General features: G+C 36.3%; 1 protein-coding gene across 2 annotated transcripts in view; it reads right to left on the reverse strand.

The window, feature by feature from the left end:
• Positions 1–859: 859 nt before the first annotated feature.
• Positions 860–22,861, reverse strand: part of NXPH1 (neurexophilin 1) — a 380,817-nt gene continuing 358,815 nt past the window's right edge. For both annotated transcript variants that reach the window (XM_060196169.1, XM_060196170.1), the window contains one exon: positions 860–2,829. In XM_060196169.1, the coding sequence (XP_060052152.1) occupies positions 2,068–2,829 (762 nt within the window). In that variant the 3' untranslated portion in view covers positions 860–2,067. The remainder of the gene's footprint in view (positions 2,830–22,861) is intronic.

Here is a 22,861-nt window from a genome sequence, read left to right on the forward strand (position 1 = left end):
GAAGAGAAATGAGTTACTGTTCTTTTGAAAAATATGTTTTTTTTTGTTAGACAGAGAGGTAGGGAAGGCGGGGGTGTGGGGAGGGACAAGAAACCACAACATCAAGGGTTCCTTCAGGGGAGTCAGGCTCAAACCTGGGGCATAAACATAACAAAGCAGCACATTATCCTAGTGAAATATTTTGCCAGCCCTGAGGCATATACATGGCAAAGCAACACTTCATTTTAGTGAGATATTTTGCTAGCCCTGAGTTACTGTTCCTAGTTAATCTTCCTAGTTGACCTTTGAGTCTCTTTATATACCAGTACTCAATGCTTACCTTGCTGGGTTTGTGTAAGACAGTTTTTGAAAGAAAATTTAATGCCCATAAGTAATGATAAATAAGGAAGTTGATCCCATCTGGTTTGGGTAAACTGAGTGTCAGAGCTCTCCATTATTATAGCAATCTTCTCACATGAGTTGAGTCATTCATTATAGGAGAATGAGGGAAAGTCAGCCACTCTCTTCAGACATCTTGACTTTCTTATAAAGAAAAAAAATTACCTTCCCCTAATCACCCTATTAAGTATAGATTATATACAAAAAAATTATAACTAGTTTAGGAAACTTCAATTAGCTCCGATATCCTTTGATTTTCATTATTCTTCAATAATTAGCACGACAGAGATGTATACAATGCTGTATATCACAACTATTTCTCAGGTTTGAGACTAAAAACTCTAAGTTGTTTTGCCTGGGCAACTAATAACATTTCAGATATTTCTGTACAGGTTTAGAGACATACGATGCAAAACTGTGACTGAATCCCAGCACATTCTTCTTGTCAGAACCACTTAAATCACCATTTTACACAACTACATATTGAAACTCAACTTTAAGCATTTTATTTTTACGTACACTCCATTTTTGTCCAGAAACAAAATATCTAAATACAGACAGACTGTAATGTTGTATATGTATAGCTTTCAACAATACTTGAGCTGAATAAATGCTTTGTACATTAAGTTTGCCTTTTTAATGGAATTCACAGCTACATTCATAAAATGAGTTCCTTGTATCCTTTTTTGTTTCTTTTATAACCAATAACAAGCAGAGAGACAAGTACAAGTTAATATTAATAAGCAGCTCAAATAACACTTGGTTAAACTATGTACAATACAAACCATTCATACAAATGAAGATTAGGATATTGAATTTGTTACAATATATGTAGTAAAGATAAGACAGACACTTATAACTTACATGGTGTCTGCCAGGAAATTCCCTTTTTGTTAAGTGATCATAACTTATTTTAAGCAGCTCATTTTAACTTTGCCAAAGTCCAATGACTGGTGGTGAAAGATGTAATCCAATGTCTGCCCACATGTAAGTTTCAAATGTTTGCTTATTTTTACTTAGAACAGGCTCCCTCCACAGGAAAAAAAAAAAAAAAGCCATCTTATATCACCTTGAATGTGCCTACTATATGCTGGAAAAAACGTTACTACACTTTGCTGTGTTCATAAAATAAAGAATACTGAGCTTTAAAGACATATTTTTTCCCATTTTAACAAGCATATACTCCTACAATAAATATTTAGCAGTACAGCTACTCCAAGCAGTAGGAATGCATGAGTGGGGATTATTGATTAGCATGTACTCAAGACTTTAAAAGAGATTTTCATAACAGCAAGTGTTAGAAACTATTCTCTGTCTAGTTGATCCTTTTGCTTGATGATAGTTTATCCTGAACCATTATGAGCCAGACAATGAAAGCCCTCTTGATAGAAATCATGACAAATGCAAGCTGAAATGTGCATGTTTATGTGCTTGTGTACAGCTACATGTGACAACATGTCTTCAAATGTGGCTTTAAAAATCCATGTGCTTTGCAACTATACTGAGAGGTGAAACAGACTGGGCAGAAATTACATCAGATTGTTTCCACTAGTATATTTTGCAGCCAGTTGACAAGAACAGCAGTGTAGACACATTCCAGGTAACAGATGTGACCTTCTTCTTTGAGGTAACAGCCCTGTCATATCATCTATAATTCCTTTAGTTTCAGTCTCACCCATGTGTTGATTCTCATCCGGATGGAAAGTAAGGTGTGTCGCTGTGGTAGTTGTAGTCAGGGCACACTTTCTGTACTAGTTTATAATCGGTACTATAAAAGGAAATGTAAATACAGATCACCTTAAAGGGCTTGGAGCAGAGCCAGGACACATGACTTTGGGTCTGCTCCTGGTAACAGGTTTTTGAAGGATCATAGTTGCAGAGTGTGTTCTTGGTAGCCTTATCAACCTTTTCATATTCAATGCGACAGTTAAAGGACTTGGAATCTTTGGCATCAATCACAGTTTGTTGTGCCAAGTCAAATTCCACTATTTTCGTAGGGGGCACCAAGCTGACAGATACATTCCCTTGACCAGTGGAATTATGCCTGAAATAAACACTAAATGTTCCATTGCCATGATCTACAATTTTCCCAGTTATCAACAGGTTTAGCTTCACCGTTTTGATGTTGGAATGAAAATCACCCCATCCAAACATTTTCTTAAACTTGCCTGTCTTAACAATGGGCCTTCGCTTGGCCCTGGGTCGAGGCTCTTGAAGGTCTGTGGAGTTCCTCAGCCAGTCCCAGAGGTCTTGCTCAGAATAAGGTTCTGGGGTATCATATCTCAGATCTAGATCTGTGTCATTTTCTTTGCCACGAAAAGTCTGTGATAGAAGCCGGCTTATCGACAAGTCTTTACTGCTTTCTGTCCATATGTGTTTTAGTGTGGATTTGCTGCTTCCTGCTTTCAGAAGTTCTGACTTTCCACCATTTGTTAAATTGGCACATGTGACCTGAAAATGGAACAAACAAAAAAAAATGATTGTTACACATCCATGTCTGAGAAAAGCCAACACATGATGCTGACCCTTTCTCAAAGGTTCAAAGGTTCAAAATGAAATGAGTAAACTTATGCTTAAAGTAGCCTCAACGTCTGGCCAATATTTATTAAGTTGGAATAAAAATACTACTTTACTTTTTATGTAGTGATGAGAAAGAGAATACATAGGTAAATTATGGAGAAACTATATAAAATTGAATTTGATGAGGATGTGGCCAATTGACACAAATAAAGCAAATTAAATCCAAACATAAGTTAGATTATTTTATGACCAACCTACAAACCATTTAGAAATAAAATTATATAAACTCCTGTTATTTTTCTACCTTATCAAAAGCTCCAAGACTATTAACTGAATGACTCACAAAATATGTGATTAATATATCATAGACTTTTGGTAGTCTTCACCACATTCACATAAGAAAATTTAACTTTACAGAGACTCTAGATATCTAGATATGTTAACTGGTCAAAACCAATTAACATGGTCATTATATAAGATGCAAGGAATATATTGCATGAGATAACATTTTTTTTTATCTTAAGGGGTTTAAATGCGGCCCAAGAGAAAGAACATTAATGAAAACATCAAATATTTAATGTTCTGTTGGCAATTGTCCCTCAAGAGAAGAAAAAGAACCTTATTCTATGACAGAAGGGTCATTTCTGGTTGTTTTGTGAGACAAATTCAGAAATTGTTGTCTTGGGACACGACCTTGATTGGGATGAATTAGATCTTCTAACTGAACCAGAGTTTCATAAAAATCCTGAATCTAATTGGCTGGTGAACCATCTAAATCTGTATTTGACTAGTTACATAAGCATATTCCATATTCCTTATCCCAAGCCCTACATTTATGACTTATTATAAAAGAAACAAATTCAGGTATAATGACCTCTTTGTCCTAAGGTTAAAGCTGTGACTTCTGATCCTGGCAGGAAATACTCAAAGATAGAAGAAATATAGTCAAGGACCTGAAGGAACTAGAACAGCCAATAGCAGTAGACTCTTTTAAACTGCCTACTCTAAGGCCAGATGATTGAAAGAATTTCCCAGTAGTGAACATTAACCCCCCCACCAAAAAAAAAAAAAATTTTCCCCTTGTATATTGCTACCACCATCGGGGCTTAGTGCCTGCACTACAAATCCATCACTCCTGGTGAACATTTTTGTTTTTCTTCTTATTTATCATTTAGGACAGAGAAATTGAGAGGGAAGGGGAAATAGGGAGAGAGAGAGAGACAGAGACAGAGAGAGACAGAGAAAGACACTGATAGCACAGTTTCACCTTTCATGAATCTTCTTTGGATTTTGGATTTTGTAGTGCAGGTACTGAGCCCCAATGATAACCCTGGAGGCCAAAAATAAATAAATAAATAAATAAATAAATAAATAAATAAATAAATAAATAATAAAACTTAAATGAAATTTACTAGTAGCACATGGAGAGTAAATGAAAAAATAAAGTAAATGAAAATGAGGGATCTTACTTTATAGAAGAAGAACCAATCTATCCAAGAGGATGCTAAGACTGACAAATGGGACTATTATACTAAGGTAGAATGGAAATTTAATTCTAAATTATACTCTAGTCAGTCTGTGAATCCCATTCTAGCCTGCAGTCTTTAACAGTTGTATAATGTGAGTGAGCAGCTTAACTTGTTTACACTTGTCTTTATCTTTTATAAAATGTTCTTTTAGAGAGGAAAGTATAGTATAAATTGAATATAAGACTCCATTTAAAATACTAAGAGGATTAAGTGAATCATAATGACTGTTCAATAATAATATCACGGAAGCTGGATGGTAGAACACTAGGTTGAGTGCACATGTTACAGTGCTCAAGGATCCAGGTTCAAGCCACCAATCTCCACCTGTAAAAGGAGAAATTTCTTGAGTGGAGACAGTGCTAAAGGTTTTTTTCTCTCTCTCTTGTTCTCTTCTTCCCTCTCAATATGCCCTTTTTCTCATAATTTCTCTGTTTTTAATATATATGTATATATTATATAACTAATACACTCTAAGTATTTTTACTCCTTAGTCATACTAGGCAGCATTTAATATCAATTAATTATTTATGACAAGTATAAGAAAACTTTGCATTTCTATAACTTGAAGCAAACAGTTTTATTTGTTTTGTTTTGTTTTAGTATATGCTTTTAAAATAATCACTATAAAAATAAAATTTATGGGAGACTGCAAATATCAAGTTACAGAGACGGAAAACATTTAGTTATTAAACTTTTCAACAACCAAATGCTTTATATGCCTTCAAGCAGTGCTATGTGAAAGATTAAGAGTGGTGCTGGCAATTAAAAAAAAAAATTCCTGGACTATCCATTTGGGAACAGAATTTCTTCTCCCTTCCATTTAAGGAGCATTTTTTAAATTTTTTTTTTATTTATAAAATGAAGATATTGACAAGATAAGAGAGATGCAATTCCACACAGTTCACACCACCAGAACTCCATACCCCACCCCACCCCCACCTTGAAAGGTTGAGATAAAAGAGGTTTAGTAGTTGAACAGATAGAAAACAGCCACAGGAGATATTCTAAGCATAAGGAAAATACTGCACAAAACAGTGTAGAACTGAGCTAGGGCATGTCAAATGTAATGGAAAATAATGCCTAGTTGAATTAGTGAGCACTGGAAAGAGAAGAGATTAAAGAAGATGATTCAGGGTTCAATTGTTAAGGTCCTACTACAGAATTTAAACTTAACCTTATAGGTAATGAGAAATATATTTTGTTTTGTTTTTAAGTAGTAAATGCTAGTGTCAGGAGAATTATTGCCTGAATTTGAAGGCATAAATAGGAATGGAAATTTTGAAGGAAAAATAATTAGTCAAGTAAGTAGTTTCAGTAGTTTATTTGAGGAAGTAAATGAGCTTGAACTGAGATACTGACATAGCAAAAGATGAAGAAAAAATTATATGAGATATTTCAGAGGATGGATTATTTTAACTTCACATGGCTATTCAGGAACATAAAAAGTTTATATGTGGGTTTGCTTGCATCTCTTAATAAAACAGAAGTAATGTATTATAGCTGAAGAAAAAAGTTTTAGCAGCATTATTGGGAATTTTCTGCAAGTTATGCTATTCAAAAAGAAGAAAAGTTAAGATGAGCCTAAGAAATGGAGAAAAGAGGTGAATTTTTATAACACTGATTTTATAATAGTAGATAATATTGGCATTTAACATTATTTTTATATTTATGTAGTATTAAGAGGGGTATATATATACATATATGTGTATATATATATATATATATATATATGAGAGAGAAGTGAGAAGAAGTGAAAGCCAGAACATCACTTTGCCACATATATACATATATATGTGTCTGTATATATATATATATATATATATATATATATATACATACATACATATATATATATTAATACATATGAGAGAGAAGTGAGAAGAAGTGAAAGCCAGAACATCACTTTGCCACATATATACATATATATGTGTATATATATATACACATATATTAATATGTATATGTATTAATATGTGTATATTATATAATATGTATATGTATTATATAATATGTATATATGTATTATATAATATGTAATTATGTATAATATGTAATTATGTATTATATAATTATATATGTATTATATAATGTATATATGTATTATATAATTATATATGTATTATATAATATGTAATTATGTATAATATGTAATTATGTATAATATGTATTATATAATATATATGTATTATATAATATGTATATGTATTAATATGTGTATATTATATAATATGTATATGTATTAATATGTGTATATTAATATATATAGATATATATTAATACATATGAGAGAGAAGTGAGAAGAGGTGAAAGCCAGAACATCACTTTGCCACATGAAATCCCAGGGGCTGGACTTGGTATCTCATAATTGTAAGCACATATGGCCACTATGCCAACTCCCAAGTAATAACACTTCCAGTTTAACAGATATAAAAGAAAAAGGCAGTGAAAATATCCAATAAATGTTCGAGCTTTCAGAACAGGCAGAAGAGAAGGAAAGACGAATCAGGCTAAATAGAGTCAAAAGAGGATATTATAAGGGAAAAATATAGAAATCAATGAGGGTATGTAAAGGACAGAGATAAATGGGAAAAATTCACATTCCAAGTCAGAGCATGATAGAGCACTTAGAAATGTAATCCTTTTTGAAATTCATCCCTTCCACTTAATTAAAGCTACTTCAATAGTGACAAAGAGGGTCAGGGAGATAGCACAGCAGTTTATGCAATAGACTTTCATGCTAACACCTCAAGGTCCCAGTTTCAATTCCTGGAACTATAAGTCTTATCTGAGCAGTGCTTTGGTAAAAAGAAAATATATATAACGCTGAAGAAGTAGTGCAACAACTTATATACCCACTTCCAGATGCAATCAGATATCACTATCTTTCATATATACATATATATCTTCCAGGGTTATTCCTGGGGCTCGGTGCCTGCACTACAGAATCCACTACTCCTGAAGGCCAATTTTTCCATTTTGTTGCCCTAGTAGTTGTTATTGTTGTTATACCTGTTGTTGTTGGCTAGGACAGAGAGAAATCGAGAAAGGAGGGGAAGACAGAGAGGGGGAGAGAAAGATAGACAACTGCAGATCTGCTTCACTGCTTGTGAAGAGACAACCCTCCAAGTGTGGAGCCATGGGCTCACACCCTGACTGGATCCTTATGCTGGTCTTTGCACTTTGTTCCATGTGTGCTTAACCTGCTGAGCCACTGCCAAGTCCCCTCCATTATATTTCTTTACATCATAAAAAATGTCCTTCGGAAAGGGAAAAACAAAGCAAATTTGACAGAGTTTGGAACGTTACACTTAACTAAAAAGAACCTCTGAGAGGAGGGTAGATTTTCAGCTCCACTGTAGGAGGCAGGAGTAGGGAAAGAGACCTTTGGTGGCCACCCTTGGTGGTAGGAATGGTGTTAATATATACTTCTATTTACTTATAGTCATAAATCACTATTAATCAATAGACAAGGAAAAAATAAATTGAATGTCTCGAGCTTTCTAATGCATAGATTTAAGTTCTGAATATATATTACTTTAATCTAAGTACTTAAGATTTCAAATTAGTAAACTGATTGAATCCTAACACTGGGCTTAAATTGTTAGTGCATCTCTAATAATGTTTTTTTAAATATTAAATCACCTATAGCTTTTGACCAGGGAGACCAGAAGCACCTACTCTTGTAAGTATATAAGATATAATTAGGGGGTTCCTGGAAGATGGTGGACTGAGAAGCTGCTAGTGGCTTGAGCTCTGATCACATCTTCTGGAAACTGTAGGATTTTCTGCCTTTAGTAGGCCAGTCAATAAGAGGTCCTAGCAGTGACACCAAGGAGGTAACTATAACTTAATTTGGGTTAAGAATTAGAGTAGAAAAAAGGGAACAAAAGATTTTTTTCCTTTTAATTATTAAACACACAGCCTCCCCCCCTCAACCAGTCCCTGGGGACCAGCTCCTAGCAGAATCCCCTGCTGAGCTTCTGTCTTTACCAAATTCCTGTCCTACCAGGGAATATCATTCATTCTAAGTCTATACCCTTCTGAAACCTCTGGCTCTTTTTTCTTCTAAGTAGCCAATCCCCCCCCACCACACCCTGCATAGCTAATTAAATAATTAAAAATAAATAAATAAATTTTAAAAACTCTTTCTTTTCACCACACTTTTATGACTGTTCTTTTTCTAATCTTTTTCTTTTCTCTCTCTTTTTTTATTCTTTTTCTCATTCTTGTCATCCTTTCTTCCTTAATCCTACAGCTCCCAAAGCCACAGGCCCCAGCCCCCACACCAACAAACAGTGTGCTTTTTTCAATTCACTGATATACATTTGGGAATTATTTGGGGGAGGTATTCTGACTCAGAGTGGACTCTCTATGTGTGTATCTCTGCTCTAATTCCATTTCCCCTCTTGTTACCCCTAGAATATACAGTGGATAGCAGACTTGCATAACGGTCTATTCTTGCTATCGCTTCTTCTTTTTTTTTTTCTCTTTCTTCTTCACTGGGATTTGGTTACTATTCTTTCACAGACTGGAGAAATTGTTTGGCTAACTCATAGTGATTAAACTGCTTCAATAATTGCTTCAGTTGCTACTATAATTCCAGAGGTTGGTGAGTGTAATTGTCATAAAGGTATTTAGTACAGTGTTGCTTGTACTCAAACACAACAACTGAGGAACAACAGAGCATAAAAAAAAAGAAACACATAAATAAAAAAACTGGGTAGATCAAAAACAAATAAAACTGCTACTCCAATGAATGAAGACAAAAGCCCAGAAGAAACTACAAATCAGCCAGAAGTAACCAGAGATAAGAAAAGTCTGCAAGCAATAATAAACTTATTAATCACAGAAATGAAAACAACACTGGAGGAAAGGAATGGCAGTATTAGGGAAACAACAGTTGAGACCCCCAAGGAAAATACTGATTATCTTGAGGCACTTAGAGAACTGAAAGCTGAAATAGCTGTAATGAAGAAAGAAGCTGAGGCAAGGGAAAGCAGACTAACAGAAGCAGAAAACTGAATTAGTTAGAGGATGAGTTAGAGAAAACTAAGAAAGAGGAGAAAGAGCTTAAAAAGAGATTGAGAGACACTGAAAACAACAACAGAGACATATGGGATGATCTCAAAAGAAGTAAGATTTGCGTAATTAGCCTGCCAGAGGAAGAAAGAGAGGAAGGGGAAGCAAACATTCTAGAGGAAATAATAGAAGAAAACTTCCCAGACCTTAATAACAGAAAGGACATCAAGATTCAAGAGGCCCAGAGAGTACCAAACAGAATCAACCCAGACCTGAAGACACCAAGACACATCATAGTCACAATGAGAAGGAGTAAGGATAAAGAAAGGATCCTAAAGGCTACAAGAGAGAAACAAAAAGTCATATACAAAGGAAAACCCATAAGATTATCTGCAGAATTCTACACTCAAACTCTAAAAACCAAAAGAGAATGGCAAGATATCTATTGAGCCCTGAATGAAAAAGGGTTTCAACCAAGGATAATATAACCTGCTAGACTTTTATTCAAACAAGATGGAGGGATCAAAACCGTCTTAGATAAACAACAGTTAAAGGAGGCAACCATCACCAAGTCGGCCCTGAAAGAGGTTCTAAAAGACTTCTTATAAACAAGAACATCACTACAATACTTGCAATATATCAGAACAAACAAAAAAATTTTTTTGAATAATGGCACTACAATACATTAAATCCATAATATCAATAAATGTCAATGGCTTAAACTCACCCATCAAAAGGCACAGAGTTGGGGGAAGGAACAGAAAACATAATCCAACCATATGCTGCTTGCAAGAATCCTGTCTGTCACAACAAGATAAACACAGACTTAAAGTGAAAGGATGGAAAACTATCATACAGGCTAACGGACCACAAAAAAGGGCAGGAACAGCCATTCTCATATCAGGCACAATAGATTTTAAATTAAATAAAGTAATAAAATATATTCAAGGACATTACATAATGATTAGAGGATCAATCAGCCAAGAAGACTTAACAATCATCAACATCTATGCACCCAATGAGGGACCATCTAAGTACGTCAAGCACTTACTGAAAGAATTTCAAAAATACATCAAGAGTAATACAATAATAGTGGGAGACTTCAATACTCTACTCTCACACTTAGACAGATCAACAAAGCAAAGAACCAATAAAGATACAAGAGAACTGAATGAAGAGATTGACAGACTAGACCTCTTGGACATTTTCAGAGTCCTTCACCCCAAAAACTGGAATACACCTTCGTTTCAAATCCACATAACACATACTCAAGGATAGACCACATGTTAGGCCACAAAGAAAGCATCAATAAATTCAAGAGGATTGAAATAATCCCTAGTATCTTCTCAGACCACAGTGGACTAAAACTAACATTTAACGACAGACAATTATTAAAAGTCACAGAATTTGGAAACTAAACAACATACTCCTTAAGAATCACAGGATCGGGAGTCGGGCTGTAGCACAGTGGGTTAAGGGCAGGTGGTGCAAAGCACAAGGACCGGCATAAGGATCATGGTTCGAACCCCGGCTCCCCACCTGCAGGGGAGTCGCTTCACAGGTGGTGAAGCAGGTCTTCAGGTGTCCATCTTGCTCTCCTCCTCTCTGTCTTTCGCTCCTCTCTCCATTTCTCTCTGTCCTATCCAACAATGACAACAACAATAATAACTACAACAATAATACAACAAGGGCAACAAAAGGGAATAAATAAATACAACAAATATTAAGAAAAAAAAAGAAGTGCTGGGTCAGAGATTCACTCAAGCAGGAAATTCAAATGTTCGTGGAAAGAAATGAAAATGAAGACACAACCTATCAAAATATTTGGGACACAGCTAAAGCAGTACTGAGAGGGAAACTTATAGCCATACAATCACATATTAAGCATCAAGAAGAAGCTCAAATGAACCACCATACTGCACACCTCAGGGACATAGAGGAAAAGGAACAAAGGACCCTAAAGCATCCAGAAGGACAGAAATCACTAAAGTTAGAGCAGAAATAAACAACATCGAAAATAAAAGAACCATACAAAAGATCAATGAAGCCAAATGTTGGTTCTTTGAAAGATTAAACAAAATTAACAAACCCATAGCCAGACTCACCAAACAAAAACAAAAAAAGACTCAAATTAATAAAATTGTAAACGATGGAGGAGATATCACAACTGACACCACAGAAATCCAAAGAATCCTGAGAAACTTCTATAAAGAACTATACACCACCAAGCTAGAGAATCTGGAAGAAATGGAACAATTCCTAGAAGCATATGCCCTTCCAAAAGTGAACCATGAAGAACTACAAAATCTAAATGCACCAATCACAGACAAAGAAATTGAAAGCGTTATTAAGAACCTCTCCAACAACAAATTTCCTGGACCAGATGGCTTTACAAATGAATTGTACAAAACTTTCAGGAAATAGTTAGTACCCATACTTCTTAAGCTTTTCTATAAGATTGAAGAAACAGGAATACTCCCTTCCACCTTCTATGAAGCCAACATCACCCTGATACCAAAAGCTGATAAGGACAGAACAAAAAAGGAAAACTACAGACCAATATCTCTGATGAACATAGATGCCAAAATATTAAAGAAGCTCTTGGCCAACCAGATACAGCAACATATCAAAAGTATTGTTCATCACGACCAAGTGGGATTTAACCCAGGAATGCAAGGCTGGTTCAACATCCGTAAGTCAATCAATGTCATTCACCACATCAATAAAAGCAAAGCCAAAAACCACATGATTATCTCAATAGATGCAGAGAAAGCCTTTGACAAAATCCAACACCCATTCATGCTCAAAACTACCAAAATGGGAATAGATGGGAAATTCCTCAAGAGAGTGGAGTCTATATATAGCAAACCTACAGCCAACATCATACTCAATGGACAGAAGCTGAAAGCATTCCCCCTCAGATCGGGGACTAGACAGGGCTGTCCACTGTCACTGTTACTCTTCAACATAGGATTGGAAGTTCTTGCCATAGCAATCAGGCAAGAGAAAGAAATCAAAGGAATACAGATTGGAAGGGAAGAAGTCAAGCTATCACTATTTGCAGAAGATATGATAGTATACATAGAAAAACCTAAAGAATCCAGCAGAAAACTACTGGAAGTTATTAGGCAATATAGCAAGGTATCAGGCTACAAAATCAATGTACAAAAATCAGTAGCATTTCTTTATGCAAACAATAAATCTTAAGAAGACGACATCCAGAAATCACTCCCATTTACTGTTTCAGCAAAATAAATCAAATACCTAGGAATAAAGTTGACCAAAGAACTGAAAGACTTGTATACTGAAAACTATGATTCGCTACTCAAGGAAATAGAAACTGATACCAAGAAATGGAAAGATATCCCATGCTCATGGATTGGAAGAATAAGTATCATCAAAATGAATATTCTCCATAGAGCCATATACAAATTTAATGCAATACCCATCAAAGTTCCACCAAGCTTCTTTAAGAGAATAGAAAAAACACTACAACAATTTATCTGGAATATGAAAACACCTAGAATTTCCAAAACCATCTTAAGAAAAAGAAACATAAATGGAGGCATCACACTCCCAGACCTTAAACTATATTATAAAGACATCATCATCAAAACAGCATTGTACTGGAACAAAAATAGGCACACAGACCAGTGGAACAGAATTGAAAGCCCAGAAATAAATCCCCACACCTACGGACATCAAATCTTTGATAAGGGGGCCCAAAGGATTAAATGGAAAAAGGAGGCTCTCTTCAATAAATGGTGCTGGGAAAACTGGGTTGTAACATGCAGAAGAATAAAATTGAACCACTTTATCTCACCGGAAACAAAAATCAACTCCAAATGGATCAAAGACCTAGATGATGTCAGACCAGAAACAATCAAATACATAGAGGAAAACATTGGTAAAACAGTTTCCTACCTACACCTCAAGGACATCTTTGATGAATCAAATCCAATTGCAAGGAAGACTAAAGCAGAAACAAACCAAAGGGCCTACATCAAATTGAAAAGCTTCTGCACATCCAAAGAAACTATTAAACAAACAAAGAGACACCTCTCAGAATGGGAGAAGATCTTCACATGCCATACATCAGACAAGAAACTAATCACCAAAATATATAAAGAGCTCAGCAAACTTAGCACCAAAAAAGCAAATGACCCCATCCAAAAATGGGCAGAGGATATGAACAAAACATTCACCTCAGAGGAGATCCAAAAGGCTAACAAACATATGAAAAACTGCTCTAGGTCACTGATTGTCCGAGAATTGCAAAATAAGCCAACACTAAGATACCACCTCACTCCTGTAAGAATGGCATACATCAAAAAGGACAGCAGCAACAAATGCTGGAGAGGTTGTGGGGACAGAGGAAACCTTTTACTTGCTGTTGGGAATGTAAATTGGTACAGCCTCTGTGGAGAGCAGTCTGGAAAACTCTCACAAGGCTAGACGTGGACCTTCCATATGATCCAGTAATTCCTCTCCTGGGGTTATACCCCAAGGACTCCATAACACCCAACCAAAAAGAGGTGTGTACTCCTATGTTCATAGCAGCACAATTCATAATAGCTAAAACCTGGAAGCAACCCAGGTGCCCAACAACAGATGAGTGGCTGAGAAAGCTGTGGTATATATACACAATGGAATACTATGCAGCTATCAAGAACAATGAGCCCACCTTCTCTGACCCTTCTTGGACGGAGCTAGAAGGTATTATGTTAAGTGAACTAAGTAGAAAGATAAAGATGAGGATGGGATGATCCCACTCATCAACAGAAGTTGAGGAAGAAGATCTGAGAGGGAAACTAAAAGCAGGACCTGACCAAATTGTAAGTAGGGCACCAAAGTAATAACCCTGAGGTGAGGGGTAGACATGCAGCTTCCTGGGACAGTGGCAGGTGGGAGTGGGTGGGAGGGATGGGTCACAGTCTTTTGGTGGTGGGAATGGTGTTTATGTACACTCCTATTAAAATGTAGTCATATAGATCACTAGTTAATTAATACGAGAGGGGGAAAATTAATTGGATGTCTCGAAGTTTTTCAAAACACAAACTGAATCTTTTCTCAATATATACAGTGTAATTGATATGCAGACTTCTAAAGCCTAGATCAAGTAGATCAGAAGCAACCAATAGCACAGCTATATACAAGATACTGGGTACTGTACAGCAAACCCTAACAAAAGAAATTTTCAAAGTTAACCCAATTACCAAATAATGTGATGATAACAATAACAATCCATTGTCTTTTTGAACCCTAAGACAGCAGGAACCTCACATCTCCACTATAGAGCCCCTACTTACCCCAGTCCTAGAACCCTTGGATAGGGCCCACTTTCCCGTATGCCTTTCCCAATCCATATCAAATAATATTGCATCCGCCGATCACAACCTAACCAACGCAACGATTGCCACCTCAACATGCTTCACTTCAGACTGTGTCCAGAGACCACACGTGTGGAATGACAACCCTTCAGCTTCATTACTCGGGTGAGACCTTTCCTTTCATAGTATACTCTATTCCTTCTCAGGTGGTTCACTTTCTAACAAAGTCCCAAAACCTAGATATACACCAGTTTCTGTGACAGAGAGCATAAGTTCACACGTATCCATAAACTACTGCAAAATATATACCTGAAAGCAGAAGTACACTAGAGTTTGCAGTGAGTATCCCCCTAACACTTCCTCTCTACTATTCCAAGCTTTGGGTCCATGATTGCTCAACAACTTGTTTGGCTTCGTATGTTAACTCTCTTTTCAGTCACCAGGTTCCAGATGTTATCAGTATGCCGGCCAGGCTTCCCTGGACTGAAGACCCCACCAATATGTCCTGGAGCTCTGCTTCCCCAGAGACCCACCTTACTAGGGAAAGAGAGCGGCAGACTGGGAGTATGGACCAACCAGTCAATGCCCATGTTCAGAGGGGAAGCAATTACAGAAGCCAGACCTTCTACTTTCTGCAACCCACAATGACCCTGGGTCCATGCTCCCAGAGGGATAGAGAATGGGAAAGCTATCAGGGGAGGGGGTGGGATATGGAGAATGGGTGGTGGGAATTGTGTGGAATTGTACCCCTCCTACCCTATGGTTTTGTTAGTTAATACTTTCTTAAATAAAAAAAGACATAATTATTTTTAAATATCATTAAATGATATAAATTATGGTAAGATCTTGATGGAACAGTAAACCCTAACCATGGGATTTTCAAGGTAAATCAGGTTCTCAATAACTTGGTTATAACAATAATTATCTATTGTCTTTTTAAAATCTAAGACAGCAGAGAACTTTCCTCATAATTGGTAAAACTTGTATTGTGGGCATATCTCTTTCTCTGTTTTTATGTCTCCCTCTAGAGTTCTCTATTTGTCTATTTAATCCATCATAATAATTACAATAATAATGAATATAATGATAATCTTTTAAAAAAGAACGTATTTATAAAACAATACATTTTCTCCCAGTCCCGGAATCTCTGGAGCCTGGCTCATTTTCCTTCACACTTCCCTTGATCCATACCATTTGATGCTGCATCTACTGATCTCAAGCAAATCAATGCAACCAGTACCACCTCAATGTGTTTCACTTCAAACTGTGTCCAGAGTCTCCAGGCCTGTCATGTCAACCTTCCAACTCCAATAGTCTGCCACCAAGTTGCAGATGCTACCATGATGCCAACCTTACTTTCCTGGGCAGACAACCTCACCAGGAATCTCACCTCCCCAGAGCCCTAACCCACTAAGGAAATAAAGAAAACAGACTGGGAAGATGGATAGAACTGCCAATGCCCATGTCTGGCACAGGCGCCGCCATGTGAGCTGCTTGACACAGTATCAGCTTCGCAGGAAGTTCAGCACTCTCCAGGCCAAACTGAAACCATCTTGCCTTTTGCCATGATTAAGCTCTGTATGGTCTTAATAATATTTACCTATGGCCAAGCTCAGAGTCTGACCAAATGACAAAAATAATGACAAAACCTGCACTGCACTCTGTAAGATTAATCATAATGGAACAAGCATTATCAGTAATGCAGAATTTTTCAGGAGGCCCCAATAGGAAAAAATGTTTTCCTCTTTATCTACACCACTTCCTTTAGCATTCCTCCTAAAATATAGAAAAATATTGGTGGTTTCCACAGTTGAGGGGCCACCTTACATAACATAAATAATTAATGGAAAGTTATGGTACCTGCCTAGATACAATGGGCCTTTTAATCTACCATCCACCACTATGCTCCCACCTCCTTATGCAGGAATAGTATACAAGAACCTAGGTCACATAGTGAGCATACACAGAAGATGGATTCTAGCTAGAGAGTTTAACTTGGAACAGAACAAAACAAAACTCCTTGATCAAACAATGGAACAGATTTTGTGAAAAATGGGCTGCTCAATTTGTTTAAGGCCCCTAGAAACATAACAAGCTTGAACTTTCTATAAGCCATTGTCTTCTGATGCATAGGGCCAAGAGAATGGCATAAAAGGTGGAATATTAATCTTAATCAATAAGACATTTGCCTAGCACACAGATACAGGAAAAACAAAAGACACAGAAACGGTGATCTCTAGGGCAGAAAGTGTCTCTGGAATGTTAATGTTCCACAAAGCAGGAGGTGTTCCCTACCTGTGCTGTTCTTACTTGGTGATTTTTGTTTCAATAATCAAACCCTTGGTGATTTTTGTTTTAATAATAAATACCTTGGTGATTTCTGTTTTTAATGATATAAGCCTTATGAGACTATAAAAATAAAGTTCTGTGTAAGTAAGACAGAGATGTCTGCTTGAGCTTGTTTCAGCATCAACTCACTTTTCTCTCATTCTTCATTTTTTGCCAACGCCCCTCCTCCTCCAGGCTAACCCTAATAACCTGCTGGGGCTGGCCCCTGGCACATGTCCAGCAGAAAAGGAATTACAGAAGCCAGACTTCCCACCTTCTACATCCCATAAAGATCCTTGGTTCATACTCCCAGAGGGATAAAGCACAAGGAAGCTTCCAATGGAGGGGGTGGGATATTGAATTCTGGTGGTGGGAATTTTATGGAATTGTACCCCTCTAATCACATAATCTTGTCCATCATTATTAAATCACTAATAAAAAAAGAAAAACAAATATCCTTCTTAGAAGCACATAAATATACAAATAAAAATAAAATGTATTTTGAGCTTTACTGAATAATATTACTGAAAAAGAATACTCTTTATCATTGACTTCATAGAAATATAAAAACTGTATTATTTTATATTTACTCTATTTTTAAGATAGTATCATTATTTTGCCATCATCATTATTATTATGTATTAAATAGACACAGACAAAAATCTAGAGGGAGGGAGACAGAAGGACAAAGAAAGAGAGACACCCACAGCAATGCATCACTACTCATGAAGATTTTCCCCATGCAGGTAGGAACTGGCCACGTGAACTTGAATAGTAATGTATGCACTTAATCAGATGTTCCACCATCCTGCCTCAGAACTTACTTATTTTTAAATATTTTCTCAGAGCCTTGGGTATATTTAAATCTATATTATATATACTATGTCTAGTATATATAATATAGATTTAAATATATTCTTAGAGCCTTGGGTATGAAAGTCTTTTGCCAAACCACTATGCTATCTTCTCAGCCCAATTTTATTTTTTATATTCTTTGATTTCAGTATGTTTGAGTGGTAACTGAAGAAATAAGACTATGACAAAGATGATAACTTCTAATTAGCCCAGCTGCAAAAAGACAAATCTCCACCAACATTGGTTACAGATTATCATAGAATATTTTTCTGGGGGCAGGGTCGGGCAGTAGCACAGTGAGTTAAGGAATCAAGCCCCTGGCTCTGCACCTGCAGGGGTTCGCCTCACAAGTGGTGAAGCAGGTCTGCAGGTGTCTATCTTTCTCTCCCCCTCTCTCTCTCATCGCCTTTCTCAATTTCTCTCTGTCCTACCCAACAACAACAATAACGACAACAAAGGCAACAACAACAACAAAAAAAGGTGGTGCAGTGGATAAAGCATTGGACTCTCAAGCATGAGGTCCTGAGTTAGGTCCCTGGCAGCACATGTGCCAGATGATGTCTGGTTCTCTCTCTCTCTCTCTCTCTCTCTCTCTCCCTCTCTCCCATAAATAAATAAAAAATCTTAAAAGAAAAATGGGAAAAAATGGACTTCAGGAACAGTGGATTCATGGTGCAGGCACCAAGCCCCAGCGATAACCCTGGAAGCAAAAAAAAAAAAAAAAAAAAAAAAAATCTGTAACATAATAATAACACCAAGCATTTCCTAAATGAATATAATGCTTAAAAGTAAATATATTTATTCTAGATAATCAAGCTCACTAGTCTACCACATCTCATAAAGTACATGTTTTGAATTTTTTTCAAAATACTGAGGATCACAATTCTTAACATGATTAGGTGTATGCATATTAATAGTGATTCTTTCAATCATTTAAAAAAAGAACTAAAAAAAAGTTTCTTGGGGCTAGGAGGTGGTGTGTCTGGTTGAACATACATATCACACAAGGATGGCCTGTCCCCACCTGCAGGGAATATGCTTCATAACGTAGTAGAGCAGTGCTGCAGGTGTTTTTCTCTATCCAACTCTATCTTACCCTTCCCTCTAAACTTCTCTCTGTCTTTATCATAAATAAATAAATAAATAATATAAGTCTTAAAGAAAGCTTCTTCCTCTCTCAAACCCACACAAAAAGATCTTGTGTTTACCAAAAAGGAGCATTTCTGGGACAGGAATTGTGTGTGGAACTTGGAAGAAAACACTACCATTGGATGGCAAAGTTTTACAAAAGCATTGCTACACTGATCTAGTTTCTTCTTTATATACCCTAGTAACTGTTGCACTATATCTCTCATATCTTCTCATTATAAGTTAATAGCCATAATGTCAGCATGTTATATTTTAAAACATTGTTGTTATCATTTTGGAAATTAAACTGCTCCTCAATTTCACTGACATTTAAATTATATCTGTGGCCTTATGAGATTGTATATAAAAATTTCATTCTCACAGGAGTTGGTGTATTGCACCAAAATAAAAGTCTCTGGTGTGGGTTGAGGGGAGAGTACAGGTCCTTGAAAAGGATGACAGAGGACCTAGTGGGGGTTGTATTGTTATGTGGAAAACCGAGAAATGTTATGCATGTACAAACTATTGTATTTACTGTCAAGTTTTAAAACATTAATTCCCCAATAAAGAGAAAAAATTCATTCTCTTACATGTATTTAATATTTTCAAACAGCGCTATCTTCAGATGTTTGTATACTTCTTTTTATAAAATATTAGTATCTTCTAATTTACACCAAAGTCCATATTTTTACTGTTCATCTATTACTATTCAGTATAAATAATTTCAAGATTGCTTTGAAAACTATGTATTTATTTTATTTACTGTACAAATTCTTTAACTAAACAAAAAATTTAAACAGCATAATACATAAGGAATAGATCTCATCAGTGAATAGTCAACAAAATGGTACTGGTCTATGATTATAACTTCATTTTGGCAATTAAGTGACTTGATATGTTGAATATATATTGCATACTATAAACTGCTATTGGCAAGGGATTATTATATTCCAGACATTGTAATTAGCATTTTACATATGCCATTGTACCTCACACAAACCTCTCACTCTCCCATACATATATATACACAAACACAAGCTCTAAGAATTATATTATTAACTTCAGCTTACAGGTGATTCTATAAAAACAAAACAAAACAAAAACACTTGTCAAAAGTCACTGTTTACCAACAAAAGAGCTACTTTTCATTGATGCTATAGGATATATATTTTAAAGATAGTCTTAACCATACAGTTATACATTAATATATGATTTATAAAATATTTTAGGAGTTATGAACAAGTAAAAAGTCTTGTCTTCATCAAACTGCTCACTTATAATACCATTTCACTAGAGAAAACTTCCCCAAACTTTTGGTATATAAATTATCCCTAGACTTCTGGAGGCAGGGCTAGGAGCAGCAACAGTGTTTCTCTCCTCTCCTCTCCTTTCCTCTCCTGAATCAGCTAGGAATACCAAAGGAGAAAACCTGGGACCAAAACAGGACAGGAATAGAACAACTTCAGGAACACACCAGATCAACAGTGAGTGCAAACATGTGTGGCTGGTGGACAGAGAGGAGCCTAGGGATAGATTGGGTGGCTGGTAATAGTCTGACAGTCTATCAGTTGAGGCAACACCTCCAGTTTGTTTCACCAATAAGGGGACAGCTGAGGGGAGGAGAGGACTCCCCTGGGACTCACCAAGTGCAACTCTGAGTATCCATTGCTACTGCCCTCAGAGTCTGGAGCAGCAGCAGGGAGGCCCTGTGCTGATACCAGGGGGCAGAGAACTAACCAGGAAACTCAGGAGAAGACCTATACCTAGGTGGCATAGTGGTGGGGCTGCGAAAGTCTCTTTGCATAACCACTGGATTATCTCTGCCACACCCTGCTTTATCACTTGGTCAGGAGTCAATGATTAAGCTAAGAAGCCTACTTATAGTTTAAAAGCCCTCAGGATCCAATTACAGGGAAGAAAAAGCACAAAAGAGGCTTTTAAGCCATTGAGCTGCAAATCAGGGAATAAAATATTATTGAAACAACTGTTAATTTGTTAACACTGTGAACCCTTTAATTACCTTACTTAGACACAAGTCAATCCAGGCGATAGTGATCAGTAATTTGAAAAGTACTGAGAGAGGGACGTCAACATATAACATATAAAATGGTTAAACCAACAAGAAGAAATATTAGAGAAATAAACCAGAACAAGATTCCAGCTAAAAGCCCCTCAAAGGGTGAAGCACAAAATAATGAGGTCAACATACAAACACTGCCTAAGGAAATAATCACAGGAGTGAGTAAAGAGTTTGAAAGAATTGTCACCAGAAATGAAGAAACAACAAATGAGAATCTAGAAGAAAACACTAATTATCTCAAGGCTATTAGAGAGCTGAAAGTTGAAATAGCTGAGCTAAGAACACAACTAACTGAACAAGCTAGAACACTATCAGAACAGGGCAACAAAATAGATGACCTCCAGAAAACAGTAGAAGTAGAGAGAGAATATAATCAATGAGGTTGAAGACAGAATTAGCAAGATCAAGGATGAATTACAGACAACTAAAAAAGAAGTAAAAGATCTCAAAAAGAGATTAAGAGATACTGAAAACAACAACAGAGACCTATGGAATGACTTCAAAAGAAACAATATACACATTAACAGCTTACCAGAGGAAGAAAGAGAGGGAGAGGAAGAAAGCATTCTTTAGGCCATAATAGCTAAAAACTTCTCTAGTCTAGACAACATCAAAGACATAAAGGTTCAAGAAGACCAGAGGGTCCCACACAGAATTAACCCAGACTTTAAGACACATCATATTTAGAATGGAAAGGAATAAAGATAAAGAAAGGATCCTGAAGGCTGCAAGAGAAAAACAAAGAGTCACCAACAGAGGAAAACCCATAAGATTAGCAGCAGACTTCTCCACACAAACACCACAGGCCAGAAGAGAATGGCAAGATATCTATCAAGTACTCAATAAGAAAGGCTTTCAACCAAGAATACTGTATCCTGCTAGACTGTCATTCAGACTAGATGGAGGCATCAAAACCTTCTTAGATAAGCAACAGTTGAAGGACTCAACTATCACCAAGCCTGCCCTGAATGAAGTTCTGAAAGGTCTCCTATAAACAGGCAGACCACCATAAATATGCCATATATTAGAACCCTCCTAAACTCTATAAGAATGGTGTTAAAATATCTTTAATCTTTGATATCAATAAATGTTAATGGCCTGAATTCACCTATTAAAAGACACAGAGTAGGAAGATGGATCAGAAAACACAGCCCAACAATATGCTGTCTACAGGAAACCTACCTAACTCAACAAAACACAGACTCAAAGTGAAAGGATAAAAAACTATCATATAGGCTAATGGCCCACAAAAAAGGGCAGGAATAGCTATTTTCATATCTGACACAATAAACTTTAGAATAAATAAAATTAAAAAAAATAGGGATGAACACTACTTAATGCTCAGAGGATCTGTCAATCAAGAGGACTTAACAATTATTAACATCTATGCACCTAATGAGTAGCCATGTAAATACATCAAACATCTACTGAAAGAGCTACAGCAATATATTAACAGCAACACAGTCATAGTAGGGGACTTCAACACCACAGTCTCTCAACTTGACAGATCATCCAGGCAGAAAATCAATAAAGACATAATGGAGCTAAATGAGGAGATAGATAAACTAGAACCATTGGACATTTTCAGAGTGATTCATCCCAAGAAACTGGAATACACATTTTACTCAAGTTTACATGGGTAATTCTCAAGGATAGACCATATGTTAGGCCACAAACACAGCATCAGCAAATTC

The sequence above is a fragment of the Erinaceus europaeus genome, chromosome 8 (assembly GCF_950295315.1).
Source record: "Erinaceus europaeus chromosome 8, mEriEur2.1, whole genome shotgun sequence".
In the NCBI taxonomy this organism is placed as follows: Eukaryota; Metazoa; Chordata; class Mammalia; order Eulipotyphla; family Erinaceidae; genus Erinaceus; species Erinaceus europaeus.